The sequence below is a fragment of the Vigna angularis genome, chromosome 5, assembly GCF_016808095.1.
Source record: "Vigna angularis cultivar LongXiaoDou No.4 chromosome 5, ASM1680809v1, whole genome shotgun sequence".
In the NCBI taxonomy this organism is placed as follows: domain Eukaryota; kingdom Viridiplantae; phylum Streptophyta; class Magnoliopsida; order Fabales; family Fabaceae; genus Vigna; species Vigna angularis.
Genome location: NC_068974.1, coordinates 39739179 through 39752087, shown reverse-complemented (window position 1 = coordinate 39752087; position 12909 = coordinate 39739179). Strand labels below are relative to the sequence as shown.

At 27.7% G+C, this 12909-nt stretch overlaps 2 protein-coding genes across 3 annotated transcripts; both read left to right on the top strand.

Annotated features, from left to right (window-relative positions):
- The first annotated feature begins 68 nt into the window (after positions 1-68).
- Positions 69-1940, top strand: LOC108339670 (uncharacterized). 2 transcript variants are annotated; one of them, XM_017576855.2, is made up of 7 exons: positions 69-286; positions 434-507; positions 578-621; positions 699-809; positions 891-983; positions 1139-1251; positions 1332-1940. In XM_017576855.2, the coding sequence occupies exons 1-7, from the start codon at positions 214-216 to the stop codon at positions 1475-1477; spliced, it is 654 nt and encodes a 217-aa protein (XP_017432344.1). In that variant the 5' UTR covers positions 69-213; the 3' UTR covers positions 1478-1940. The 2 variants fall into 2 exon arrangements, with proteins under 2 accessions (XP_017432344.1, XP_017432343.1); XM_017576854.2 differs by having other exon boundaries at positions 69-299; positions 393-507.
- A 4282-nt stretch (positions 1941-6222) lies between these two features.
- On the top strand, positions 6223-8466 carry LOC108339540 (protein RGF1 INDUCIBLE TRANSCRIPTION FACTOR 1). Its single transcript, XM_017576674.2, has 4 exons — positions 6223-6551; positions 6702-6920; positions 7334-7549; positions 7846-8466. The coding sequence occupies exons 1-4, from the start codon at positions 6549-6551 to the stop codon at positions 8083-8085; spliced, it is 678 nt and encodes a 225-aa protein (XP_017432163.1). The 5' UTR covers positions 6223-6548; the 3' UTR covers positions 8086-8466.
- The last annotated feature ends 4443 nt before the right edge of the window (positions 8467-12909 follow it).

Below are 12909 nucleotides of genomic sequence, written 5' to 3'. Positions count from 1 at the left end.
ATTGCTCTTAATTATTAACTTAAACATTATCAACAAGATATTATCTCAGACATTTCTTACTTCTCTCCAAAGAAAGTAAGGAATTTTTTGCGTTTGTATTTCGTTTGAATTAAGAACGAGAAAATATAAGTTTGAGGTTGTCGTGTAATCTAATCGGAATAGCTTCCTCTCTGAAATTGAAAGTAGAAAATCTGTAAAGGTGGTGAAGGATTGATGGAGATGTTCTTCTGTAGCAGCCATTTTCCTCAACCTTCTCAAAACCCTTCGAATCTGCTCCTTCTTTCTGGTCCTCCTTCTTCGTTCGTATTTTCCTCTCACTCTTTCTTCATTTTCCATCTATAATTTCTTGTTTATATTTTTACCAATGAACGAACGAATGAATCAATGTTCAGTGGGAAAACTTCTCTGCTTTTTCAATTTGCATTCAATGTAGCACTTCACTCCCATAACGTCATCTTCATTTCCAACCGCCAAAGATTGGATTCCAAACCCCCTTTTCTTTCGCAGGTCACCAATCTCTCTGCTTTTTTTTTTTTTCCTTTTCGTTTCTGCTAACTCGCTGTTTTCTGAATTTCAGGGAATTGATCCATCTTCTCATGTCTTCCACCGTATACAAATGAAGTATCTTCTCATTTCTATTATTTCATCATGATCATCACTATCATCTTATGCTCAATTTTGTTTACTGTTTGTTCGAGGTACGTGAATGATGATGAAGACATCAGGAAGTACTTTGCTGCCTTCCACCTGTATGATAAATTGCCTGCAGCAGTTCTTATTGATGATTTTGGTGATTTCTTTGACGACAAGTAATTTTCCCTATTTCTGCTTTCTACAGCTTACCCTTTGAATGCCTTCTTTTGATTTTGGTTTCCGTTCCATCTTAAAAGGATTTGCCAACAACGATATTCTAATCCCCGCGGACGAGACATGGCCATGGTCAAAACTCTAGCCTTATGCCACAATGCAATTACTTTTGCAAAGTAAGTGTCCATCGCTGTTGTTGACAGTTTGAATGAATATTACTACAGGCATCTCAACTCAACTCAAACTCAACCCAGTATCAGATTGTTTAACTTGCACATCAAATAATATGATTGTGATAATGAATAGGTTTTCTTTCTAAATTGTGTGGCAGTCAAAAGGGGTCTTGCAAGGTTCTCTTGTCGGATACTCATACTCACCAGAGAGACTCTCCAAGGTTTCACTTCATCTATAAGAAATGGATACAAACCACTTTTACTATCCAAGGTTAGCCTAGCTGCCTCTCGTACCAGGTCTCCTAAAACGATTAATCAATTCATGGGTTTTTTCTTGTCACTATATTACAGAAGGGGATGCATCTGGATCATTTATTCTGAAAGATAAGAGTCATTCACCAACCGATCACAACACAGCTGTGATCAAAGCTGCAAAGTACTCCATAGCTCTTCAATATCTGGTTTTTGAAGGAATTGTTGAAGATGAAGTACAATAGATAAGTTACCTTTCCCCCACTTGGAACCCATTGATACATGTAACCGTGTCGTATATTCTCTTGAAACATTTAACAATGATACTCAACGATAAACTGAACTTCGGAGCCTGCATCTTCATCACCAGTGTCAAATCTTGGGTTCTGTGACATCGGTTAATTTGAAGAGCAGAAAATCCTGGCCAGGAATCTTGAGGTATCAATGTTTCGATTTCAAGTACGTTATTCGACGGTCTTAAAATCAGAAAAACCGATTCTAACAAGTTATTCGACGGACTTAGAATCAGAATATAGAATATAAGATAACAAACCTGAGACCTACGTAGGCCAAAAATGGTATAGTATTGGTGTGGTGCTTGTATTTGATGGTCATAAACTATGATACTTGTAGAGAGTTGTATCATAGGATTATACGTCAGTTTTCTTTTGCTTTAATTTACTTTTATTCAATGCTATGTTTTTCGTATACGTATCATTCATTTTTTTTTTCAAATTGTATTGACTGACATGTTGGAGAAAAGCATACAATTTTTTTATACATGTTAACGTGCTAAACAAACTCCCTGGTTTAGGCTTCATATAGGCCTCTTCCTAAGAACAAATAATCAATGGCAGCTAGCGCAGAGGCGTATAGCTATATAGTGTGGATCAAGTATCAGCAAGCAACTATAGAGAAATAAATAATAAAATTGTAGTGAAAAAAACAAACAAACACAATGATTCCAATCCTGGTATATACATTAACAAATAAATAATGAAGAAATTTAATACCGAAAGTGATAAATGCAACATGAACACCCGTATTCATCGAGAAAAATTAAGGAGGAAAGTGTTCAACATCCATAGGAAGGAAACTAGATTGTACAATTGCATTCCTCTTAGTAAACTTCTTGCTGTTTCTCTGTCCTGAAAAAAAAAAGATGGTTTAACTGATTAAATGATTTGGAAGAACGAATTTGATTCAAATTGAAATTTGAGTTGAATTGTATAGACTCACAGGCCCAGTATAAATTCTTTGTCAGACTGCTGTTAAATTCCTTTTTCTTTTATAAGAATCATGCTTCTGTATTCATCAGCATCCTTCAAATAACGAGAGGGAAATGAAATATGATTATATATGTTGTATCAAATGAAATCACATCTCAAACTTTTTATATCCTCCATCAAATATACATTTTTAACACTATCTTTGTCTTCCAAATCAATGTGAGCAAAAGAAAATGGAACTTTCTTCTTGTACGACCATGAAACAATGCAACATTGCATTCTAAAGACAAAACATCAATCTTATCTAAATCATTTCTTGTCTTTCTCCAAACAACCAATTTTTTCATATTCCCCATGTTGTTTGTCCATTATGGCATAAATATATATACATATTTTAAAGGGTGGGAGCTATTATTAGTGAGAAACTGGTATTAAACTATATAAAAATTTAACGAATTTGCACCTGGTCATGACTTTGGTTGATTAAGTTTGGAAAATTGTTTTGGGTTGGCACATGGGAGAATGAGTTTGTAACACATGGATGTAAGATGACTCATCTATTTCAAGAAAATAAATAATAAAATATTATATATATATATATATATAAATAAATATGTCTTGTATGTGTTTATTTATATTCCTTAATCACGTTATCATGTCTAACAAACGTTTCCCTTATATATAAGTTTACAATCAAAGTAATTTACATTATAATTTTAATTTAGATTTTTTTGTCTACGTAATAACTTGAATGGAAATTTATTACAGGATAATCTAAACTTAAGTTATTTCTTAAGTTGAACTATTTTGTGTGGAAAGCTTCCATCATTGTGATAATACTATATAATTTAGCTTTTAATATTTTACTTTTAACTTGTTAACACTCTTTTTATATATCATTCAATTTAAAATATGTTTTATGTATTGTTATTTATAAATAAATAAAAAGGTAATAAAAAAAAGAAAAAAAACAAGGGAAGGTTGGTCATTAGTTTTTACTCATACTATAAATGAGATGAGTTTAATAACTGCTTTGAGAATGTGAAAGAAAGGGACAACACACTCATCTTTGATACGTGTGACTTAAATCTTTATGTCTGGGCTTTATGAATTTCGATTGGAAAAAAATCTCTATGTATATTTTATTTATTTATTTATTTATATATGTTGATAAATAAAAGCCTTAAATACAAGCTATTTAATATATCCAAAAGTTATTGCAAATAAATTTAATGATAAAAAGAGATGGATAAAGTAACATTTCAGATATTTTTAGTTCATGTGATGTCTTATATTATCTTGTTATTATTTATATAAAGAAGAATATCAACTTTTCCCAAATAAACAAAATTCTTCCTCAAAACTTATTTATTAATTAATTACGATAATTTTTATTTTGTTAACATTCTTTGTTTCCAAATAATTTTTCGAAATAGGTAACTCTAATAAAATTTTAGAAAATTTAATTCATCAACAAAAACATATCATTATAACTTTAAATTAGTGGAAAGTCATCGTAACTCCATATCTGTTTCACAAAAACAAAGCTTAAAAAAACTTATATATAACAAGAATAAAAAATTACATTATTAAATTTTTTTACAATATATCATTGATTTAATATTTATAATTTTCCAGTAAAGGAGAAAAAAAAAGATAGATAGTCGTCTTAAAAATTTAGAGAGGACAAAATTCTAAGAAGACGATCATTTATAATAAACAAAGAATAACATATTTGTTATATATATATTTAAATTAATAGAATTTGAGTTAAAATGTTAGATAAATAAATTTTTACATGTTTGATCATATATTTAGAACTTGTTTATTATCCAAAATATTACTAGTAAAATTAATTTTATGCCGTTTTTATGTTGGACAAAAAGAGTAGCATACTAATTTTTATTGATACTTAAATAAAAACTTTAAAAATGATTTTTTAAAATTAATTGTATAAATTTAATAAATACTACACTATTTACTATCCAATCCTCTAATATTGAATATCACCCAAAAATAATTCTTAGTCCAAATCAGGTTTAGGTCGAAGTCATAGATATTCTTATTTGTGGTTGAAAGTCAACATTACAAGATATTATATTAAATAATGTATTTTCTGACACCTTATACTTGTTTAATGATTAAAATCTAGATATAATAATTATTAACTAATTTTATTTATAGAGATGATGAAAATAACACGTTCCCCAGTTTAAGTGAATAATTAAGGTTTTTTTTTTTGGTAAATCTTTCTCACTATTAGATTACTACACTCTGAAAAGATAATTAATAATCCTGTACTGTACAAATTATAATTGAATAAATAAAAATCTAAGTAATTGAAAAAAATATATTAAAAAAACGTGGAAGCAATTTAATAGATAATTATTCTAAAAATAAAAAGAAAATGTATTCAAATTATTTAACAAAGTTATAACTTAAATTCCTTGATACATTAAAGACGATTTTTCATTTAAATAAAAAACATTGAAATTATGTCACTGCATTGTAATCATAATAATATATTAAAAAAAAAAATCGGAGGTCCAAAATTAAAAAACAAATATTCATTTTATACAACACGTTGTCATCACGGAATCAATTAAATGAAATTGTGATAAGATATGGTTGAAAGATAGTGACAGTAAATTAAAAATAGATCATCATTGAATTACAAAAACTTCAATACCAATCAAGTATGACATTCCTACACTTAAAAATCAAAAAATGATGTTACTAAATCACACCAACTTGTAGGAGAACCCCAAATATTTTCTTTTTATATACAATAATTGCATCTATAAATTTATATACACTATTTTTCATAAAATAACTCTATTAAAAATTAAACTAATTCATCAATTCAATCCAAATTAATATATATATATATATATATATATATATATATATATATATATATATATATATATATATATATATATTTCAAGCTGGTTATAATATTTGATAAAGGTTCTCATTTCAATAAATAATTTCTCTAATGATGAATATCACACTAAAAATATTATTCATTTTAGAGTATGTAACTTTTTTTGACGATTTTAATAAGCATATTAGAGTATTGAAAGAATAATTATCTATATAATAGGAATATTATAACACGTTCCTGTTTAGATCAGACGGTGAGATTCTAACTATGATTTCATCATTATTTTTTCATTTAAATTCTTTATTATTATTTTTTAGATGTTTTTATTTGTATTAGATGGTAAGATTTTAATTACTTTGTTTACTTTAAAAAGAATTTTGTTATTACTGAGAAAGGAAAGATCACGTACATAAGATTTTCTGAAGTTTAAGATTTTTTCTAAAATTCAAATCAATAAATTATGATATTTTAAAATAAGGTAAAAATGAATGTTTATAAAATGAGTATTTTACAAATAATATCATATTTATAGGATTAGAACAATAAATAATAATTAACTTACTAAATTACCCAAATTTAATTATAATATATAATTATGATAAAAATCAACTTATCAAATTACCAAAATTTGATTATAATATGTAAATATAATACATATAAATTGCTTAATAATAAAGCTTAAAAGAACTTATTAAATTATCCTATTTGTTATTCCATCTGATCGAATGGTAAGATAGTACATTTAATTTGTATGAGCATGATAAGCAAATCCTTTTTTTTATATTGTATTATTTAGTTAAAAATATTATTAAATAGGAAAATAATTTGATCACAAAAAATTAGGAATAATAAATTAACGAATAAAACGGAAGGTGAGGTGACCACATGAGACTGGGTAAGTTCCTTGAAGAAGACGCAGCCTGGTAGGTTTGGGTTCGGAGAGAGGTTCGGAGTTTGAAGAAGGAGAAGAAGAAAAGAAAGATAATAAGCACTTGGCACTTGCATAGCTTTAGCCTCCATCACCCGCCACTACAAAACTATGCCCCCACTTCCTTCTTTCAACCTTTTTCCTTCTCTTTCTCTCTCTCTCAACTCTATTACTTCCTAAAATTTCTCTTTTTCTCTTCTTCTTTTCACCTCTATTTCATCACTTTCTTCCTATGCTATCATAGCCCAAACGAACATCCACAACAATTATATATGGTTAGTACTCATACCATTCAATCAATGCAAAAATATCAAACATCCAACCACCCCTTTATCATGTTTTTTTATTTTTTCGTGTTTTTTTTCTTGAATTCTCTATCAATTTACAATCTTGCTTGTTTTTTTGTTTCTGGGGTGTGGGATCAGAGAGGTTTCAATGAAGAACACGGTGTTGTGGGGGGAAAGGAGGAAGAAAACTTGTGGCCTTCCTGGCTGCGGCCACTTCTCAAGACGAGTTTTTTTGTTCAATGCAAAGTCCACGCTGATTCCCACAAGAATGAATGCAATATGTATTGCTTGGACTGTGTGAATGGAGCCCTTTGTTCTGCTTGTCTTGCTTCCCACAAAGAACACAGAACAATCCAGGTACCGTGTTCAGCTGAAAAGAATTTGTGTTATGGGGTTTCGTGGCTCAATTTGATCAAATTATGTTGGGGTTTATGGTCGATATTCAAGGATTCGGGTGTGTTTAATCTGATTTTGCAGTTTGTTTGTTCCTACATTTTTGGGATTTGAATCCAATCCCTTTTGATCGGTCTGAAAAATTTATGCTTCTTGTATTTGTTTTATGGGTTACACGTGCCATTTAATGCTGAATTTGCAAACTTCCCTAGTCATTAAATCTTTTCATGGAAGAATTTGTTTTATCACTCTATTGTACAGTCCATTGATTCTGTTTAGGTAGATGATTGTATTTCTTTTATGAATTTCAGTATTTTCTTTCACCATCTGATGAAGATTCTTTCTTATTTTCTTTTAAATTTGATTAATTTTCAAAGATAAGGAGATCTTCATACCATGATGTGATAAGGGTGTCTGAGATACAGAAATTTCTGGACATAACAGGAGTCCAAACTTACATTATTAACAGTGCCAAGATTGTGTTCTTGAATGAAAGGCCCCAACCAAGGCCTGGAAAAGGGGTCACCAATACCTGCCAAGTCTGTGACCGCAGCCTTCTTGATTCCTTCAGCTTCTGCTCTCTTGGTTGTAAGGTATACATATGCATAAACCCAAATTTTCATCTATAATCCTGATTACATCTTTGAATTGCAGTAGTTGTTATGAAGTATGATGAATTGATTTCAAAACTTTTTGAGATATGTTATGTGTAAAGTAGTACAACCTTTGTAATTGTAACTACCTCCTCCTTTTTTGCTGTATAAAGTATGTAACATTATGGTTGTACTTTTTATGCTTGCTTTGAAAAAGTAAGAAGAATGGTGATGAGAACAGGTGGATATGAATGAATGAATGAATGATGTTTTAGACTAATAAATTTTGTTCTCAGATTGTTGGAACCTCCAAAAAGTTCCGGAAGAAGAAAATGTTAGGTGAGACAGAAGGGTCTGATGGTGAAGAATCAGTGAACGGCATAAGCAATGTAAATGGCAGAAGCAAAATCCATAGCTTTACACCTTCAACACCACCACCAACAGTGGCTAATTACAGAACTGCAAAGAGAAGGAAAGGAATTCCACATAGAGCTCCAATGGGTGGAGGGCTGATTATAGAATACAACGTTGTATAGTGGTTTTGTGTCATTCACCAATCAATATTTATACCAAAAAGATACAGCAGTTGTTACCACTTCCTTAGTTGGCACCATCTCAAAAATATGCACATTATCTCATGTAGTTGCAATACCTGTGCCCTGTCACTGAGGCCAGTGTTGGAAACTACTGCTCTATCTTGTTGTATAGGACAAAAACAATAGGAAGAAAAAGTTGTGTCAAAAAGCAAGTAATAATAATATAACATAGAGTGGGGGGTACTTTATGTTTGTGTAAGAATGGCATTTGGGTACTGGTATGTGATGCTAAATGTACATAGTGGCTTGTAGAAAGGAATTGTATAGCATCAAATTAGACAATAAAAAAATATTATGAACTCATGATGGGTATTAATTATATTCTCTTGGTTTGGTGCATGGCCATGTCCTTGTCCTCTCAAAGTTGAAAGTTTGTGTCTTGTTTGGCAGCTGGACGAGTGGCTAAAACTTTAAAGTGCTTAACTTAATTGCCTTTTGCTTCTCTTTTAGTATGCTTTTGGAGCTTGGCTTCTTCTGAAAACACTATGCAGCTGAACTGTATAGCAACAACAAACACACCATATGTATTGCTGTTTTGTTCTTTTGCTTCATTCTTTCCAGTAATAATATTTCTGACACAATTTTTTTAATTTTTTATTTTACAAATATAAAAGTTTATTTTTTGATGACTATTTTCCTTTTTAAAGGTATTACCAAATGAATGTAATGTGTGAATCTACAGTACTATGTTCTTAATTATCAGATTTTGTGTGTCACTTTCTGTTTAAGATGCTAAAAATACATATAGCATATTTTACTGTCAGAGAAAAAAGAAACTCAGAATCAGCTGCATGTGTTGTCTTTTTCTGGACTTAAATGCTCAATCTTATACCAAATGTTGCACAGTAAATGTTTCTGTTAGATTTGCTGTTCTCCCTGCCAGAGTTTGATAAAACCGGTGAAAATTTTCAAGGTTGAAAATTCTTTAATAGAGTTACTTTAGACATGTAAAAATAAGAACTAACGATATATAATACACTTTTATATTCATTTACAAATGTAAAATGGTCATAAAAATATAATTTTTTTTTTATTTTTATATAAAAAAATAAATAAAAAATAATAAAAGATAGTGTCAAATTAATGTAAAAATATTTTTTTTTAATTACACTGAATCCATTATAAAAAGTATTAGAAAGAGTTTTTTTTCAATACAATAAAAGAATTATAATTTTATTATAAAAACTTTAATTACCTTAATTTTATCTAAACTGTGTTAATAGATAAATATATGTTTAGTCTTTAATAATTATATATGGTGTTAACTTCTTGTTTTTACATTGTAAATTTAGAATTTTTAATAATTTTTTCAATATTAATTACATGGTTAACCTTTATTTTAATAAATACATGTGACAATTAATAAAAAAATATTTACTTTAACTACTAATAAATTTAAATAAAATTTAAAAAGTTAAAATTTCCATTTTAGAAGTGAACATAGGTTTTATATATATATTTCCTCTAGATGGATTCACCACTTTGAGATATTCTCTTATCAAAATAGCAGATGCCCGTCTATCAACTGCTTCGATATACATCACATGGTTCGTAAAGTGACACGTGGAGAATATTACAACTTTTACGATTCACCACTGAAGAAAAATCAAAAGATTTTTTTTAAAGTGAGATTGAATTTAAAAAGGTAAAATGTATATTTAAAAGGTTTTGCATATGATTCCTTTAAATTAAGGAGAATATATCCACCAAAGTAAATTACTAAAATCATATGTCTTAAATGAGATTTAACTGTAATATGTCTTTAGTTCATTAAATAATTTTAAAAAAAAAATATTCTTCCACTTGTTCAACATAAACTAAGGTTAATTTCGTATTAAAATTATCATAATTTTGTTATCTTGAGTTGTTGAAGCATAAATTTGAATATTCTCTTAATGTTTTAAAAATTTATTATTGTTTCAATAACTAGCGTGACTTTTCCTCGATGAAATATTTGATGTAATTCTATTTATATTACATTTCTTTTTCCAAAAAATATTATTTAAATATTAAATTTTTTGAATTTAACTGTTTTAAAGCTTTGTACTGGATTTAGTAAAAACAGAAAACAAAGAAAGAAGATGTATTATTGCAATAACTTAGCTGCATATGTATCTAACTTGGAATTAGTGTGTTGAAAATCATATTTAGATTTTATTTCTAAATATTAGGTTGAAAGATAATTGATTGAAAGTGAAGATTAATAGTTTAACAATATTGAAGTTTAATTTCCTAAAATTTGTTCTCACATTGTGTTATGTCACATTAGATTTACTTAAAAGAATTTGCGTGAAAAAATTAAATTACGTTGCTTATGGGTAAATGCGTGGAATTATTGAAATAGTTGACTTTTTTTTACAACCAATTCATAAGATTAATCATTTGTAATCATTTATCGCATATGAAATTGTTGTGAATATACCACTTATATTTGTCATATTGATAGTGAGAATATTTTTTTATTTTTTAAATATTTTTCCAATTCATAACTATTACCAAATATAAGTTATTGTAGAGAAAATAATATGAGTGATACCTAAACGATGAAAAAACTGTGTTTGAATGGAATATGGTAAGATAAAATTGTATATGATGAAGATTATTAGAATGAAATTTAAAATATAATCATATATTATATATAATCAATTATTTTATTTCTGAGTTTGTATGTAATAATCTTATTAAAGGATTGTATATCTACTGTTTTTAATAATCTTATCAACAAGTTGAAAATCATGAACATATATTTTTTTTAACTTAAGGGAATATTAAAAATAAAATACAATTAGATATTATGGTTATTGGTGAATTTTAAATTTAATCTAATGTTACACAATTAACTTGTTTGACAATGTTTATACCCACACATATATTTATTATCTAATTTGAAAAAATATTAGAAATAAAATATAATTAGGTTAATCAAGTTAAATCTTAAGAGTTGGGTATTAATTTACTACTTTTATTGAAATAAGTAAAGAAAACATAGATAAAGGAGTAATAATAGGTAAGATTTAATAAAGATGCATAAGATCATTTTAATGATACAGAAAATCTTATAATAACAATATTATTTCTTAGTCAGGCATGAAATTTATATTATTAACAAAGAATTTTCTCAAGAAGATTGGTATTATTAATTCCTATTTCTAAGCAAGAGATAACAAAAAATAATTTACAATTTCTATTTTATATTAAGTAATGTTTAAGACAATAATTTCTCATTTGTAATTTTCATGAACTTTCTAGTTTAGTATATGTAGTAGGTTCAAATTAGATAATATATAGTGATAATTTGTGAATTGAGTATGGTTTTCTAAAAATATATAATAAATCTATTTCATTTTCTGAGAGCAGTAGTAAGAATTTTATTATAATGAACCTCGATGTCAAATGTATTAATAATGTTTCTAGAAGGTTGAAATCGAAAACTTTATTTATTAGAAAATTCAATTTCAATAAACACAAACCAAACTATAAACAAATAAATAAATACAATATAATTAGTTAGCTCAAACTAAGTAAAGTTAAAGCTAGTATTATAAAAATGGATCATCTGATCCATTCGACTCATCATGGATTGATTATTTAATGAATCAATCTAATATGACTCATTTATTGGCTAGATTAAAAAAATTCAAATCTGACCTAACTCATCATAAGTTAGTAGGTTAAATGGGTTGATTCACTAGTTCACTCAGGCATTTTTTTTTCAATTCTAAAAAATTATCACTTTTTTTCTAATTCAAATATAAATAAATGTTATTTCAAAATAATGTCAAATTACAAAGACTATTCAAAATAAAGAAAATATAATATAATCCAAATATAATTCAAAATCACCTTATACTCCAAATATAATAAAAAACAAATACAAAAAATAAAATTATACACTATAAGTTCAATCCAGACAAACTAGGTTCTTAATGGATTGGACTCAAAATTGATCCATATCAAATTTTTTTTTTAACTTAACCTAGCTTGAATTCGTAGTTAACTAAATTAACTCTCCAATTTCATGATATTTTGATACCATTGGTTAAGAAAAGAAATGAAACTGTGAAAGTAGAGATCATACGAAAGTTATGAATACGAAGATAATTACTATCGATTTTGATGTGTTTGTAGTTAAGAGATATGTGATCGAGTAGGTCACTACCTTCTTTTTGACAATTTACTACCAATAATCAGATAGAAAGAAACGAGTTGAGTTTATAATTATTTTAGCAAAGAGGTGTTGAATTTATTTGGCCTTAGCGAGGAACAAAAGGCCATTGGCTTGATACTTGACTTCAAAAACCAAAAAGTAGTTTAGTGAGCGAAACTGTTTGGGGAAGAAAACACAATAAAATTAATAAATTGTCGAAGCATTTGAAAGGAACACCCTTTGATGATGATGTGATCCATCTACACCAAAAAATACAGCACATTTACCTTTATATGCAATCAAACAGTGATGCCAAATTGGATAAGAACACTATCTTAAACCATTAAACAACTTTATTCAACTTCCACTCTTTCTACATAAGAAAATATTAATGATGAAAAGTTTATTATTTAAATTATTTTTTGATTGTAATTGATGTAATATATTTTACATATTTATCTTATCACTTTAAAGAAGAAGAGGGATGTGAGTTTGAGTATCTATCCCTATTTCAAAGTAAAACTTCGTTTACTTTTTACATGGGTATGAAACTCTTGTTTTATTTTTAATCCCATCAGAAATTGGTATATTTGTACAATTTCTTTATAATCACAAGC

Bases quoted from the DNA above. Each gene is read 5' to 3' on its own strand.
- LOC108339670 (XM_017576854.2), top strand. From the start codon at position 214: ATGGAGATGTTCTTCTGTAGCAGCCATTTTCCTCAACCTTCTCAAAAC. The intron at 300-392 runs GTTCGTATTTTC...ATCAATGTTCAG, and splicing joins CTTTCTGGTCCTCCTTCTTC to TGGGAAAACTTCTCTGCTTT. The intron at 984-1,138 runs GTAAGTGTCCAT...ATTGTGTGGCAG, and splicing joins AATGCAATTACTTTTGCAAA to TCAAAAGGGGTCTTGCAAGG.
- LOC108339540 (XM_017576674.2), top strand. The intron at 6,921-7,333 runs GTACCGTGTTCA...TAATTTTCAAAG, and splicing joins AAGAACACAGAACAATCCAG to ATAAGGAGATCTTCATACCA. The intron at 7,550-7,845 runs GTATACATATGC...TTTTGTTCTCAG, and splicing joins TCTGCTCTCTTGGTTGTAAG to ATTGTTGGAACCTCCAAAAA.